Source organism: Brassica oleracea, chromosome C9, assembly GCF_000695525.1.
Source record: "Brassica oleracea var. oleracea cultivar TO1000 chromosome C9, BOL, whole genome shotgun sequence".
In the NCBI taxonomy this organism is placed as follows: domain Eukaryota; kingdom Viridiplantae; phylum Streptophyta; class Magnoliopsida; order Brassicales; family Brassicaceae; genus Brassica; species Brassica oleracea.
In genome coordinates, this window is record NC_027756.1 from 50,429,594 (window position 1) to 50,440,549 (window position 10,956).

At 38.4% G+C, this 10,956-nt stretch overlaps 3 protein-coding genes across 3 annotated transcripts; 2 read left to right on the plus strand and 1 right to left on the minus strand.

Moving 5' to 3' along the window:
* The first annotated feature begins 4,245 nt into the window (after window positions 1–4,245).
* LOC106316989 (putative inactive serine/threonine-protein kinase At5g11400) lies at window positions 4,246–5,680 on the plus strand. The gene is made up of 6 exons (XM_013754856.1): window positions 4,246–4,532; window positions 4,608–4,743; window positions 4,839–4,972; window positions 5,055–5,163; window positions 5,246–5,281; window positions 5,462–5,680. The coding sequence occupies exons 1-6, from the start codon at window positions 4,296–4,298 to the stop codon at window positions 5,566–5,568; spliced, it is 759 nt and encodes a 252-aa protein (XP_013610310.1). The 5' UTR covers window positions 4,246–4,295; the 3' UTR covers window positions 5,569–5,680.
* Window positions 5,681–6,086: 406 nt separating this feature from the next.
* On the plus strand, window positions 6,087–7,824 carry LOC106319384 (putative inactive serine/threonine-protein kinase At5g11400). Its single transcript, XM_013757695.1, has 6 exons — window positions 6,087–6,203; window positions 6,296–6,513; window positions 6,636–6,771; window positions 6,864–6,997; window positions 7,071–7,176; window positions 7,268–7,824. Exons 1-6 carry the CDS (start codon window positions 6,101–6,103, stop codon window positions 7,546–7,548), a joined length of 978 nt encoding a protein of 325 aa, XP_013613149.1. The 5' UTR covers window positions 6,087–6,100; the 3' UTR covers window positions 7,549–7,824.
* LOC106319383 (WPP domain-interacting tail-anchored protein 1) lies at window positions 7,735–10,401 on the minus strand. The gene is made up of 5 exons (XM_013757694.1): window positions 10,267–10,401; window positions 9,497–10,067; window positions 8,350–9,431; window positions 8,100–8,270; window positions 7,735–8,014 (listed from the first exon to the last, which is right to left on the minus strand). The coding sequence occupies exons 2-5, from the start codon at window positions 10,065–10,067 to the stop codon at window positions 7,868–7,870; spliced, it is 1,971 nt and encodes a 656-aa protein (XP_013613148.1). The 5' UTR covers window positions 10,267–10,401; the 3' UTR covers window positions 7,735–7,867.
* Window positions 10,402–10,956: the final 555 nt, after the last annotated feature.

Below are 10,956 nucleotides of genomic sequence, written 5' to 3' on the forward strand. Positions count from 1 at the left end.
GAAAGTAGGATCATCTAAAGGAGAACCAAGTTTTTACATTAGAAAGTAGGATCATCTAAAGGAGAACCAAGTTCTCATGGCTCCCTGATAAGCTGAGTTATGGCTATGTCTGATGCTTGAGATACGATTTCGAACTTGTTTGTCGATGTGATGATTTTTGTAAGCCCTGACGCAGCCTTAGGGTCCTCCCCAAACCTCCTACCATTCTGTTCTGCCCAAACTGCACATAGAGTGGCTTGGAAAGCATATCGAAACAAGAACAGCTCCAGTTTGCTTCGCCTTTTAGTGAGAAGGGGTATAATGTCATCCCACACATTGGTATAATCCATCCTCAAAAGCTTTCTGGTGAGGCTCGACCACACCTCCCCCGAATATTTACACTGAAAAAACAGATGGTTTCTTGTCTCAGGACAGTCCTTGCACAGCAGACACATAACCGCAATGCCACCATTCCATAGCGATATGCGATCTCCAGTAGGCAGTCTATCCAGGATTGCGACCCATGTGTGGAAGGAGAACCTTGGAGTACTGTGGCAAAACCACACACCTTCGAACCAGTCAACCCGTTCCTGCATCCCTCGCAAGAGCTTCCAAGTTTCTTTGGTAGTAAAGCTCGGTTTATAATCATCACCACACTTCCATAGTCTGATATCCGCTTCACTCTGCAACCCTCTGTTTTTAACCTTCAAAATCTCCAGCTCGATGAGATTAAAAACCTCCACTCGGTGTCTTCTTCTCTTGTGCTTTTGGATTACTGTAGCAACTGTATCATGGAGTCAAATACCCATATTCATAGGTCCACCAGCTCCTGTTTTATCCATTAGACATCCTAGTTCTGACCAGTCATCAAACCAGAAAGACATTGACATGCCATTCTGAACTTTCATCTTCGAAATACAGCAGCAACTTCTCTGCACTTGAGTAGCTTCTTCCACATCCACGAGCCAAGAGAACTACTATCTTTTACTGTCCAGAAAGATCCCTTGCGGATTAGATAACGTTTCACCCATTTCACCCAAAGAGAATTTTTTGAAGATAGGATACGCCATACCAACTTCAGACAAGAGACCTGGTTTGCTTCCTCAAGAGACCGCAGTCCCAAGCCTCCTTCTTCTTTTGGCCTACAGTAATCCTTCCAACTAACTTTTGCTTTATTTGTATTCAGATCAGCTCCCGACCACAGAAACGCTGCGCAGAGACTGTCAATCTCTTGAATACACTTTCTTGGCAATTTAAATGTTGATATCCAAAAGTTTGTGAGACTGTGAATAACAGATCCAATCAGCTGCAGTCTACCGGCAAAAGACAAATATCTGGCTGTCCAGGAATCAATACGAGCTCTGATCTTCTCAATCAAAGGAGCATAATCTCTTACAGTCATTTGTTTAGTTAACAGCGGCAACCCGAGGTATCTCACTGGTAAGTCACCATGGGCGAAAGCAAAAGTGTCAAGGAGCTCTTGCTTCTCAGTATCTTATACACCAGTGAGAAAGATTGTTGTCTTTTACATGTTGATATGTAGACCCGACATCTCAGCAAAATGGTTGAAAATATTTATAATACCTTCAATGGATTGGCGCTTCCCATCAGTAAAGACTAGCAAATCGTCTGCAAAGCTGAGATGTGTAAGCTTAAGTCCTTGGCAGTAAGGATGGTATCCAAATCTCTTTTCTGCAGCACCTTTGTTAAGCATTTTCGACAACACTTGCATACAAATAACAAACAGGTATGGTGACAAAGAACAACCTTGTCTGATTCCCCTTTTGCTATTAAAATATCCGGCAAGCTCTCCATTGACTTGCATCGAGAAAGAGGCCAAAGAAACACATTTTTCAACCCATAAAATAAACTTTTCCGGAATGCCCAGCGCTGCAAGAGTGGATAGCAGAAATGACCACTGTACTGTGTCAAAAGCCTTTGATATGTCAATCTGAATAGCACTTCTGGCCGAGACAGTGCTCTTATGGTAACTCTTGACTAGTGAAGTAAGTAGTATATTTTCCATGAGGAGACGATCCTTTACAAAAGCTGATTGGTTTGGCTCAATGAACTTAGGAAGGACCGGTTTCAGTCTGTTCACCATGAGCTTTGAAATGATCTTATATAGAACATTACAACAAGAAATTGGCCTGTAGTCTTTCATCGTTTTAGATTCCTCCTTCTTTGGTATGAGAGCCAAAATAGTTGAGTTCACTCCTTTTGGTAGAAACCCAGTATCGAAAAAAGCTTTAACAGCCACCACAAAGTCCTTACCAACTATATGCCATGCAGCCTTAAAGAATTCACATGTATATCCATCAGGTCCTGGTGCCTTGTTTCCAGCCATGGAAAATAAGGCCTTTCGGATCTCTTCCTCAGTAACTTCTTTGGACAAAGCATCTCTATCATCCTCATCACACTGAAACTCCAAGAGTTTTTAAATTTCTTCAACATCTGGCCCACGATAATTCTCAACTTCGTGCCCAAGGAAACCATTGAAATAATCGACAGCCTCTTTCTTAATGTCTTCCTGGGTATCAGCAATACTACCATCCTCTCTTTGAATCTCCCGTATAGAATTCTTTACGGCTCGACACTTAGCATAGTTATGGAAAGTTGTATTATTCCCATCCCCTACTTGTAACCAATGCACCTTTGCTTTCTGGCTTAGGACTTTTTCCTCAATACTAGACAGTAAATTCCATCTCTCACAGGCCCGTGCCTCCTCATCTAATACCAACGGAGAGGGGTTTGTCAATGCATTTAGCTGGCAAGTGCACAAGGTTTTGTAAGCTTCTTTCGTCTTCTTAGTGATATCACCCACTTGTTTCCTGCTTAGCTCTCTTAAAGATGGTTTGAGCTCCTTTAGCTTCTTTGATAGTCGGTGCAGAGCAGAAGTTGAGCTGAATAAAGGGACAGTGGATTCCCAAAACTTCTCAACCAAAGGGAGGAAATCTGGGGATTCTGTAGTGACATTAATGAACTTGAAAGGCCGTTTAGGTTTCAGTGTCTCTGATGTGAGCTGTATTCTGCACCGAAGATGGTCAGAACAACCACCAGCTTCGAAGACACAGTAAGTTTGAGGGAACTTTGAAATCCAGATGTCATTAACCAAGGTTCTATCCAACTTCCTTTGAATAAGCTCATCATTTCTCTTGTTACTCCAGGTGAGCTTTGGACCATGAGCTTTCATGTCCAAGAACCGACAGTGGTGTATAGCCTCTTGGAATTCACGCATACCTGTAGTAACCGTCGCGGTACTATGCCCCAAATGCTCATCCAGCTCCAAAATCTCATTAAAATCGCCGACAACTATCCATGGCTTATCTTTAAACATAGTCGAGTCTTGGTGATCCTTCAAATCATTCCATAACTCCCTTCTATCCTCAGAGAAATTAGAGGCATAGACAAAAGAACATAAGAACTCCTCTGTCATGCCATCCAGTACAACTGAAACAGTTATTAACTGATAACTCTTAAAACACGGAGTAACATGAACCTCCTGACTCCAAACAACCCATAGTCTACCAAGTCTATGATGTTCATAATTTGATATTGCCGACCAGTGTGGAAAAGCAGAAGAAACAATACGTTGCATCCTCCTTTCCTTTACTCGAGTTTCTATTATACATCCAAATTTCAAAGCATTTTTGTTAATCCACTCTCACTACAGATTGCTTTTCTTCTTTGTTGCTTTTCTATCTAAATAATTCAATTGTTTTCTTTAAATTTAAATTTTAATTATTGAAGTTAACTATTATTATTTTTTTATTTTAAGAACTTCTTTTTAAGAAACTAACCGATGGTGCTGCTCTTAATAGTTCCGATGGAACATTTTCATGCAACTATATGTATCTTTTAATTACATTTGTACTTATGTATATGGTGCGCAGAAAAACTAAGAGTTGTAGGCAAAAGTTAGGTGTGTTTATACGTTTTTCATCTGTAGATCTTTCCCCCAAAAAAATCAACATCAACATCACATTCTCAACCTAGTAGGGGTCCCATACGTCAATAACTAACTAAAAATGAACAAAACGCGTTTCTGTTATTATTTACGTAGATCTCATCATTTTCCCCCATATTTGCCATACGTGGATATAATCCTAGTTAATATTTAAGTTTTCTTGTTCTCCTTTCTTTTTGCCTAAGTGAGAAGTTGACTCACCGTAGCGTGTTGATTGAATCCTTAGGCAGTCCAGCCAATTTTTCTATAATTATTGATTATTATTTTTCAACCTCTTATAAAAACATAGATAAGATGTGTTAAAATCTTGAAACCAAAAATTTACAGATTAACATCATCGCCATCAACAATGGGAAATGTTCTAAAGCCTCTCATAGAAGATCCTCTCAAAGTCTTCAGCGTCACAGAATTGAAAAAAGCAACGAAGAACTTCAAAAAAGACAGGGTCGTAAAGGGCGAGGATGGCTCAGTTCGAACATTCTACAAGGGCTCCATTGATGACACCACATCAAGAACTAAAACTAGAATCTCTGTTTCTGTCATGGAATGTGTTCAAGATAGTTTAGAGGCTATAGAAGCGTGGAAGGTAAGCAAAGATTGTCCATTGTTTACACTTGTTTCTATAGGTGTTGTGTACTTACTAAAGTACATGAGTTTGCAGGAAGAGGTGAAGTCTCTAGGAAAACATTCTCATCCAAACTTGGTCAAATTTTTGGGTTACTGTTGTGAAGATAAAAAATCACTATTGGTGTTTGAATGCTTGCACAAAGGAACTTTGGATCATTACATTCACGGAAGTTAAGATCTCTTCTAATCAATGCATAAATTCTATAAATCGGCATATATAGTTTTGCTTTATAAATAACTTCACGTTTGATGTTCCCCTCAACAGAAAATGAGGTCTTGTCATGGGCAACACGGGTTAAGATAGCCATTGGGATAGCACAGGGTGTTGCTTTTCTCCACTCAATCAACAACTCCTCGCTATATTTCGAACTCAGAATGCATAACATTATGCTTGACGAGGTTCTTTTTATAACATTTTTTTTTTAAATCTTATTTTTGTTTATTGTCTTAGAAACTAATAATTGAGTTTGGATCTCATCAGGAATACAATGCAAAACTGTTTTACCTTGAAACAGACCTAAAATGTCTGGAAAATGAATTGACAGTTGTTAGCGGAATTGAATACATGTCTCCCGAATGGCTATGGACAGGTGCACCAAAATCTTAACTCTTTTTTTAATGATTCTGATCAATAATTTCATTTTTTCTAAGACAATTGTGTAATGTATGTAGGCCGTTTTGAAATGGATTCCGATGTTTTCACATTTGGTATGATCTTGCTTGAACTTTTTACTGGTTTGAAAGATAGAGCCTTGCTTCCGCCTTTAATTGCTTTGAGAGATGGTTCAAAAAAATTGGAGGATGAAAGCTTAGATATTAGGACTAGACTTTTCTTGTTTAACGAAGTAATCGATCCTCGACTTGAGGGTGATTATCCTGTGGCTGCAGTGATGCAGATGGGCACACTCATCCAAAGATGCACCGAGGACAGGCATACACGACCGTCCATGCAACAAGTTTTGGATGTTCTGGATCATATTGCGGAGATTCATTAGTATATAGATATGAGTTTAGTTGTTGTTCAAAAAAAACTATATATGATTTTAGTTTTTCAGTTGTAAACTCTCTTAAAAGAGATTCGTAGCATATGCTAAAATATGGTTAACCGATTTACGATTTTGCAAAATAATTTATACAAAAACTTGAAAGTATATGCTAATAAATATGGTTTGTTATTTTTCTTTCTGAAAAATATATATATCAGATGAGGCAGTAGAAGGGCTTGGACTTGATTCCGTGACTGTTTGATCTTTCCTCAAGAAAATGAAAACGACAGGCAATAAGTCAAGAACATATTAAAATGGAGTAAACGCGTTTTTGTTATCGTTCACGTGAGTCTCAGCATTATTACTTGAAAATAGATCATATAGTGTGGTTGCTTATTTTTCTTTCTCTTGCCTAAATGAGCAAATAGAGTTTGTGTCAAAGTGTAGTTATTAATTAAAATGGATAAACATAGTGTGGTAGGCTGGTAGCTTGGTTTTCTTTACCTCTTTATAAACACCCCAAAATAATGTGTTAAAGAATATGAAAACTACAAAATCTACAGATTACCCTCAACAAATGGGAAACGGTTTAAAATCTTGTAAACAAAAACATACTTCGCCTCTCATCAATACTCCTTTGTTGGGTACATCTCTCTTTTCACTGTTGTTTACATATATTAAATCTCTAAATATGTGATTCAATTTTAAACGTGTGTGTGTGTATATATATGAAAAGAGGAAGAAGAAGTCGAGAATCTCAGAATCTTCAGTGTCGAGGAACTGAAGAAAGCAACAAATGAATTCAAAATAGAGAGGGTCGTAGAAGGGGAGGATACCTATGTTCAAAAATTCTACAAGGGTTACATCAATGAGACCACATCAAAACTTCCTGTTTCTGTCATGGAAGGTCTTGTATATAGTCAAAAGAGTCTAGAAGATTGGAAGATAAGCAAAGTCTGTCCATTTTCTTTTATACGTGTTGTGCACTTATTAAGTACTTTTTTGTTTTTTTTTGCCAACTACTTATTAAGTACATGATTGGCAAAAAAAAAAAAAAAAAAATCTATGAGTTGCAGGAAGAAGCTGAGTCTCTAGGACAGATTTCTCATCCCAACTTGGTCAAACTCTTGGGTTACTGTTGTGAAGATAACAGATCACTCTTGGTTTTCGAGTACTTGCAAAAAGAAAGTTTGGAGCATCACGTTTACCAAAGTTAATATATCTTCTAAATGTGTTCATAACCATAGGTAGTAAATGTACTTGTGCTTGATTAACATACAGTTTCATGTTTTTCTCTGAAGCAGAAGAGGAGGCACTACCGTGGGGAACACGAGTTAAGATAGCCACTGGAATAGCACAAGGTGTTGCATTTATCCACTCGATCAAGAACAGCCCATTACATCAAGAACTCAGAATGCATAACATTCTGCTTGACGAGGTAATCACTTTTCTTCATCTTGTTTTTGTTTATGATCTTATGAGTATAATAATTTAAGTTTTGATATCATCAGCAATACAATGCAAAGTTGTTATACCTTGACTCAAAAAAGCAAAGTTGGCCAGAAGATTGGACATTTGCGGGAACTATCTACAAGTCTCCTGAAAATATGTTTGCAGGTAGACCAAAATATTAACTCTTGTGGTTTGATAATTCTGATTAGTCTTTATTGTTCAAAATCTTAAGACAGATTTTGTGTAATTTATGTAGATATTTTGGGAATGGAGACCGATGTATACATATTTGGTGTAATCTTGCTTGAACTCTTTACTGGTTCAAAAGAGATACTAATAAAGCTGAACCGCTTAAGAACTTCATCGTTCTTGTTTACGGAATTAATTGACCCCAGACTTGGGAGTGACTATCCTGTGAATGCAGCCACAAATATGGGCACACTCGTCCGAATATGCACCGTGGTTGACCGGAAGAAACGACCGTTAATGCAACAAGTTGCGGATGTTCTTAATTCTGTAATGTGTAGAGGTACTTAATATCTGATTAAAAGAGTTGAGGGTTTACTCGACATTGAAGATGAATAAAAACAAAGAAGCATGTTTTGTTATTGTTCCAGCAGAGTTTATGTAATAGAGATTAGCCACGCAGAAAAAAAAACAAAATATAATCTGTCAAGTTAAACTATGACAAAGAGGGATGATAACAAAACTAAAGCCTGTGAGAATCTGAAAAAGTTATATTAGGCACACAAAAAAAAAACTAGAATATATATTCTGACATTGTAAATTATTGCAAAGAGAGGAAAAAAAAAACAAAACTGGAGCTTATGAGACTATGAAAAGGTTAAAAAGACTCTTAGATGTTTTGCTGCGACATTAGGTAAGCCATTGAAGACATGAAGATGACCAAGATTGCAAAGAGAATGTGCTTGAACCCAAGACCTCCGGCATCTAATCTCCTTACACTTCCAATATCTGAAGCAGACTCTGTTTCTTCTTCCTCCTACAAAACGGTAACAAACATAAAGTCTTTAAAAGAACAGAGTCAATAGCAGATACAGATTTTTAGCAGGTAAGAATTGATTTACCTCTTGATCAGTTAGTGAAGTGACGGTGGCTTGAAGTTTACTTTCTTGATAACAAGGAAGAGAACTCTGGTCAGACTTTGGTGAAATGTTTTCACTCTCCGTAAAACCTGTCTTTCCAACCTTCTTCAACTTCACCATCAACACACGGTTCTCTCTTGACAAGTTATTTATCTGCAGAAAAAAAAGTCAAACTGCATCTAAGCCTATACTATGAAGATGATAAAAAAAAGTTGTTGTAATGTCTTGATACCTGTTTATGAAGGCGTTCTCGTTCAGAAGCAAGTTGCAAGACCAGTTTCTTCATGATCTTGTTATGCTGTGCGATATCTTTAGCGGTTTGCAACTTTCTTTCCTCAGCTTGCTGTAAATACCTCTCCGCTTCTTTCAATCTCCCTCTACAGAACTTCAGCTCTTCGTTGAGATCTGCGTTCGACTCAGACACAGTGATCAGCTTCTCTTCAGTATAGTCAGCCCTGTTCTCAGCCTTGGAGACTTTCGATTTCAGATCCTCGATCACATCCTCCATGTCAGAGACAGTAGAGTACAACAAACTCTGCTTCTCTTTGCTCGCTTCAACGGCTGCAACCGCAAGCTCCAGCTGATGATCCAAGTCCCTCAAGTGTTTCTCAAGGGATTCCAACTTCTCCGGAGTGTAGCCTTTCGCTCTGAAACTCCCCAACTCGTCTTCCATCTTCCGGCATTCGGATTCTGCTTCCTCAGCCCTTGCTAACTTCTCTTTCAGATCTTCGTTGAGATCCGTTGCGTCATTGAGCTGTTCCTCAAGAGAGCTAAATTTTTCACTCAATGTAGAATTCTCAGTGCTCAACAGAATCAGTTTCTCCTCAGCTTCTCTCAAACTCTCCTTCAACCCTTCCGTCTGCGCCATGAGAAAGTCCCCGAGCCTCCCGTTGCTGCTATCAAGCTTGTGCAAAGCAGACTCCTTATCAACGAGCTCGGACTTCAAGTTGGTTTCCCTTTTAAAAGAGCCGCTTAGACTGAACTTGAGAATCTGAAGCTTCCCAGACATCTCCTTTAGCATCCCCTTGAAAACTTCGGAGGCGTTCTCCGCCTCGAGCCACCGAGAATACGCGTCGTCGATTACTTCCTCCATGTAGAGAACATCCTGCTCGGAGGAATAGAGCTTAATCTCTAGCTGGTACTCGGAGTTTCTAGACTCGCTTAGCTTCTTCTCGAGCTCCATCTCCTTGGCTAAAGACTTCTCAAGCATCCTCAAAACGTTTCTCTGCTGATCAGCTGTTTGCATCTTGATCTTAGCGCTCAGATCACCAAACTCGCCATCGGTTTGTGATTCTGCAGCACCCCCTCCAGACCCTAAACAGAACATATGAATATGATAAATTTTATAACAAAGAATGTTAAAATTTTAGTTTACTTACAGCTTCCAAGTTCATCTGAACCAGGAGATAACTTGTGAAAGCTATTAGATTGCTTCTTCATCTCCACCACTTGGTCCATCAACTGGTCCAAAGACTGCTCAGCGTCATGAAACTTCCCCTCCAAATCTCCATCATCATCTTGAAACGGAGATATCATCGTGACACGAGCGTTTTGAATCTCGTTCTGGAGAAAACCAACGAGGGACTCGACTTCTTTAACCTCTGAGTTGAGAAACGAAGACAAGAGATCGAACTCCAACGCCTTCTCAGCCAAATCATCATCTTCTTCTTCTTTGTTGTGAGAAGCAAAAGACTCGAAGTCGTGTTCCCTGGAGCCGAGTTGCATAGTGAGAAGACTGAGATTCACCAGCTTCTCGGAGACGAAGGCAAAATCCAATTCTACTTTGATCAGAACTTGGCTTGCAGTAGATAGCTCTGGATGATGATTGATAGCTTGGCCAGTGAGGGAGATGTCTTCTAAAAGGCTTCCCTTTGATGAGCTGGGCTGTGGTACGAGGCTGTCGTTGTCATCGACAGAGACTGTTGTATGATGTTCCGTTTCTATTTCCATCTGTGAGGTAACAGAGACGAAAAAAAAAAGCATCAATCTTTCGTCGTGAAATTGAATAATTAAGGTTCCTATTAGATGCAACGATCCTGGGTTCGATTCCTAAGCGAGAAATCAAAGTGAAGTTTCTACAACAGATTTGTTTTACTTTTATAATCCGATCGAGTTTGAGAAAGGACACAACGTAAAGGAGAAAACTTACATTTAGAAACGAAGCGACACGAGACGGTTCAGATCAAAAGAAACTTCCTTTTGGGAGGAAATGATCCAGAGAGAGGCGAACGTGAGAGAAGATCGAGAAGAGAGGAACATAAAGGATTCTCTTTTACTGGTTACAGTAATTATTTAAAAAGCTTTTATTTATTTAATCTCTCGGAGTGCGAAAATAAATACACGTTGTTCTATTTTTTGTTGTTACCCAGATTTGGGACATGTAAACACCTCATAGTACATACCTGTCTATATTTCTCAAGTGACAACAAATCAAAAATAGATATCTGAAAACCAAACCGCATTGAATTTTATGTCTATTTAATTTGAAATGCGAAATTAATTTTTCATGTGAAAAAGATCAAAGTTTTGCCAAAAATAAAGAAGACTAAAGCTATTTTGAAGTTTTAATTAATGCAGAATTTTTTTTTCTTTTGTTCACTAAAAGTCTAACCAGTGACCATTAGATTAATATTAGGAATGTATAAGAAAAAAGTACAGAGGAATAATATTAGATGAATAAAAAAAATGATTTCTCATCAATTTTAGTAAAAAACAAATTTGTTCTATATTGCTTTAAAATAAAAAGAACGAGAAAGAATGCAAAGGAAAAATAATTCCTCGTAAATGGTAAAAAAATTTAGTAATCATAAGGAATGCATTATTTGATCACCCGTTACCC

Excerpts from the sequence above, each read along its gene's own strand:
- LOC106316989 (XM_013754856.1), top strand. The coding sequence starts at position 4,296 with ATGGGAAATGTTCTAAAGCCTCTCATAGAAGATCCTCTCAAAGTCTTC. Across the intron at positions 4,533-4,607 it reads AGGCTATAGAAGCGTGGAAG|GAAGAGGTGAAGTCTCTAGG; the intron begins GTAAGCAAAGAT and ends ATGAGTTTGCAG. Across the intron at positions 5,282-5,461 it reads TTCCGATGTTTTCACATTTG|TGATGCAGATGGGCACACTC; the intron begins GTATGATCTTGC and ends CTGTGGCTGCAG.
- LOC106319384 (XM_013757695.1), top strand. The coding sequence starts at position 6,101 with ATGAAAACTACAAAATCTACAGATTACCCTCAACAAATGGGAAACGGT. Across the intron at positions 6,204-6,295 it reads CATCAATACTCCTTTGTTGG|AGGAAGAAGAAGTCGAGAAT; the intron begins GTACATCTCTCT and ends ATATATGAAAAG. Across the intron at positions 6,772-6,863 it reads GGAGCATCACGTTTACCAAA|AAGAGGAGGCACTACCGTGG; the intron begins GTTAATATATCT and ends TCTCTGAAGCAG.
- LOC106319383 (XM_013757694.1), bottom strand. The coding sequence starts at position 10,067 with ATGGAAATAGAAACGGAACATCATACAACAGTCTCTGTCGATGACAAC. Across the intron at positions 9,432-9,496 it reads TTCAGATGAACTTGGAAGCT|GGTCTGGAGGGGGTGCTGCA; the intron begins GTAAGTAAACTA and ends TGTTCTGTTTAG. Across the intron at positions 8,271-8,349 it reads GAGAACGCCTTCATAAACAG|ATAAATAACTTGTCAAGAGA; the intron begins GTATCAAGACAT and ends TTTTTTCTGCAG.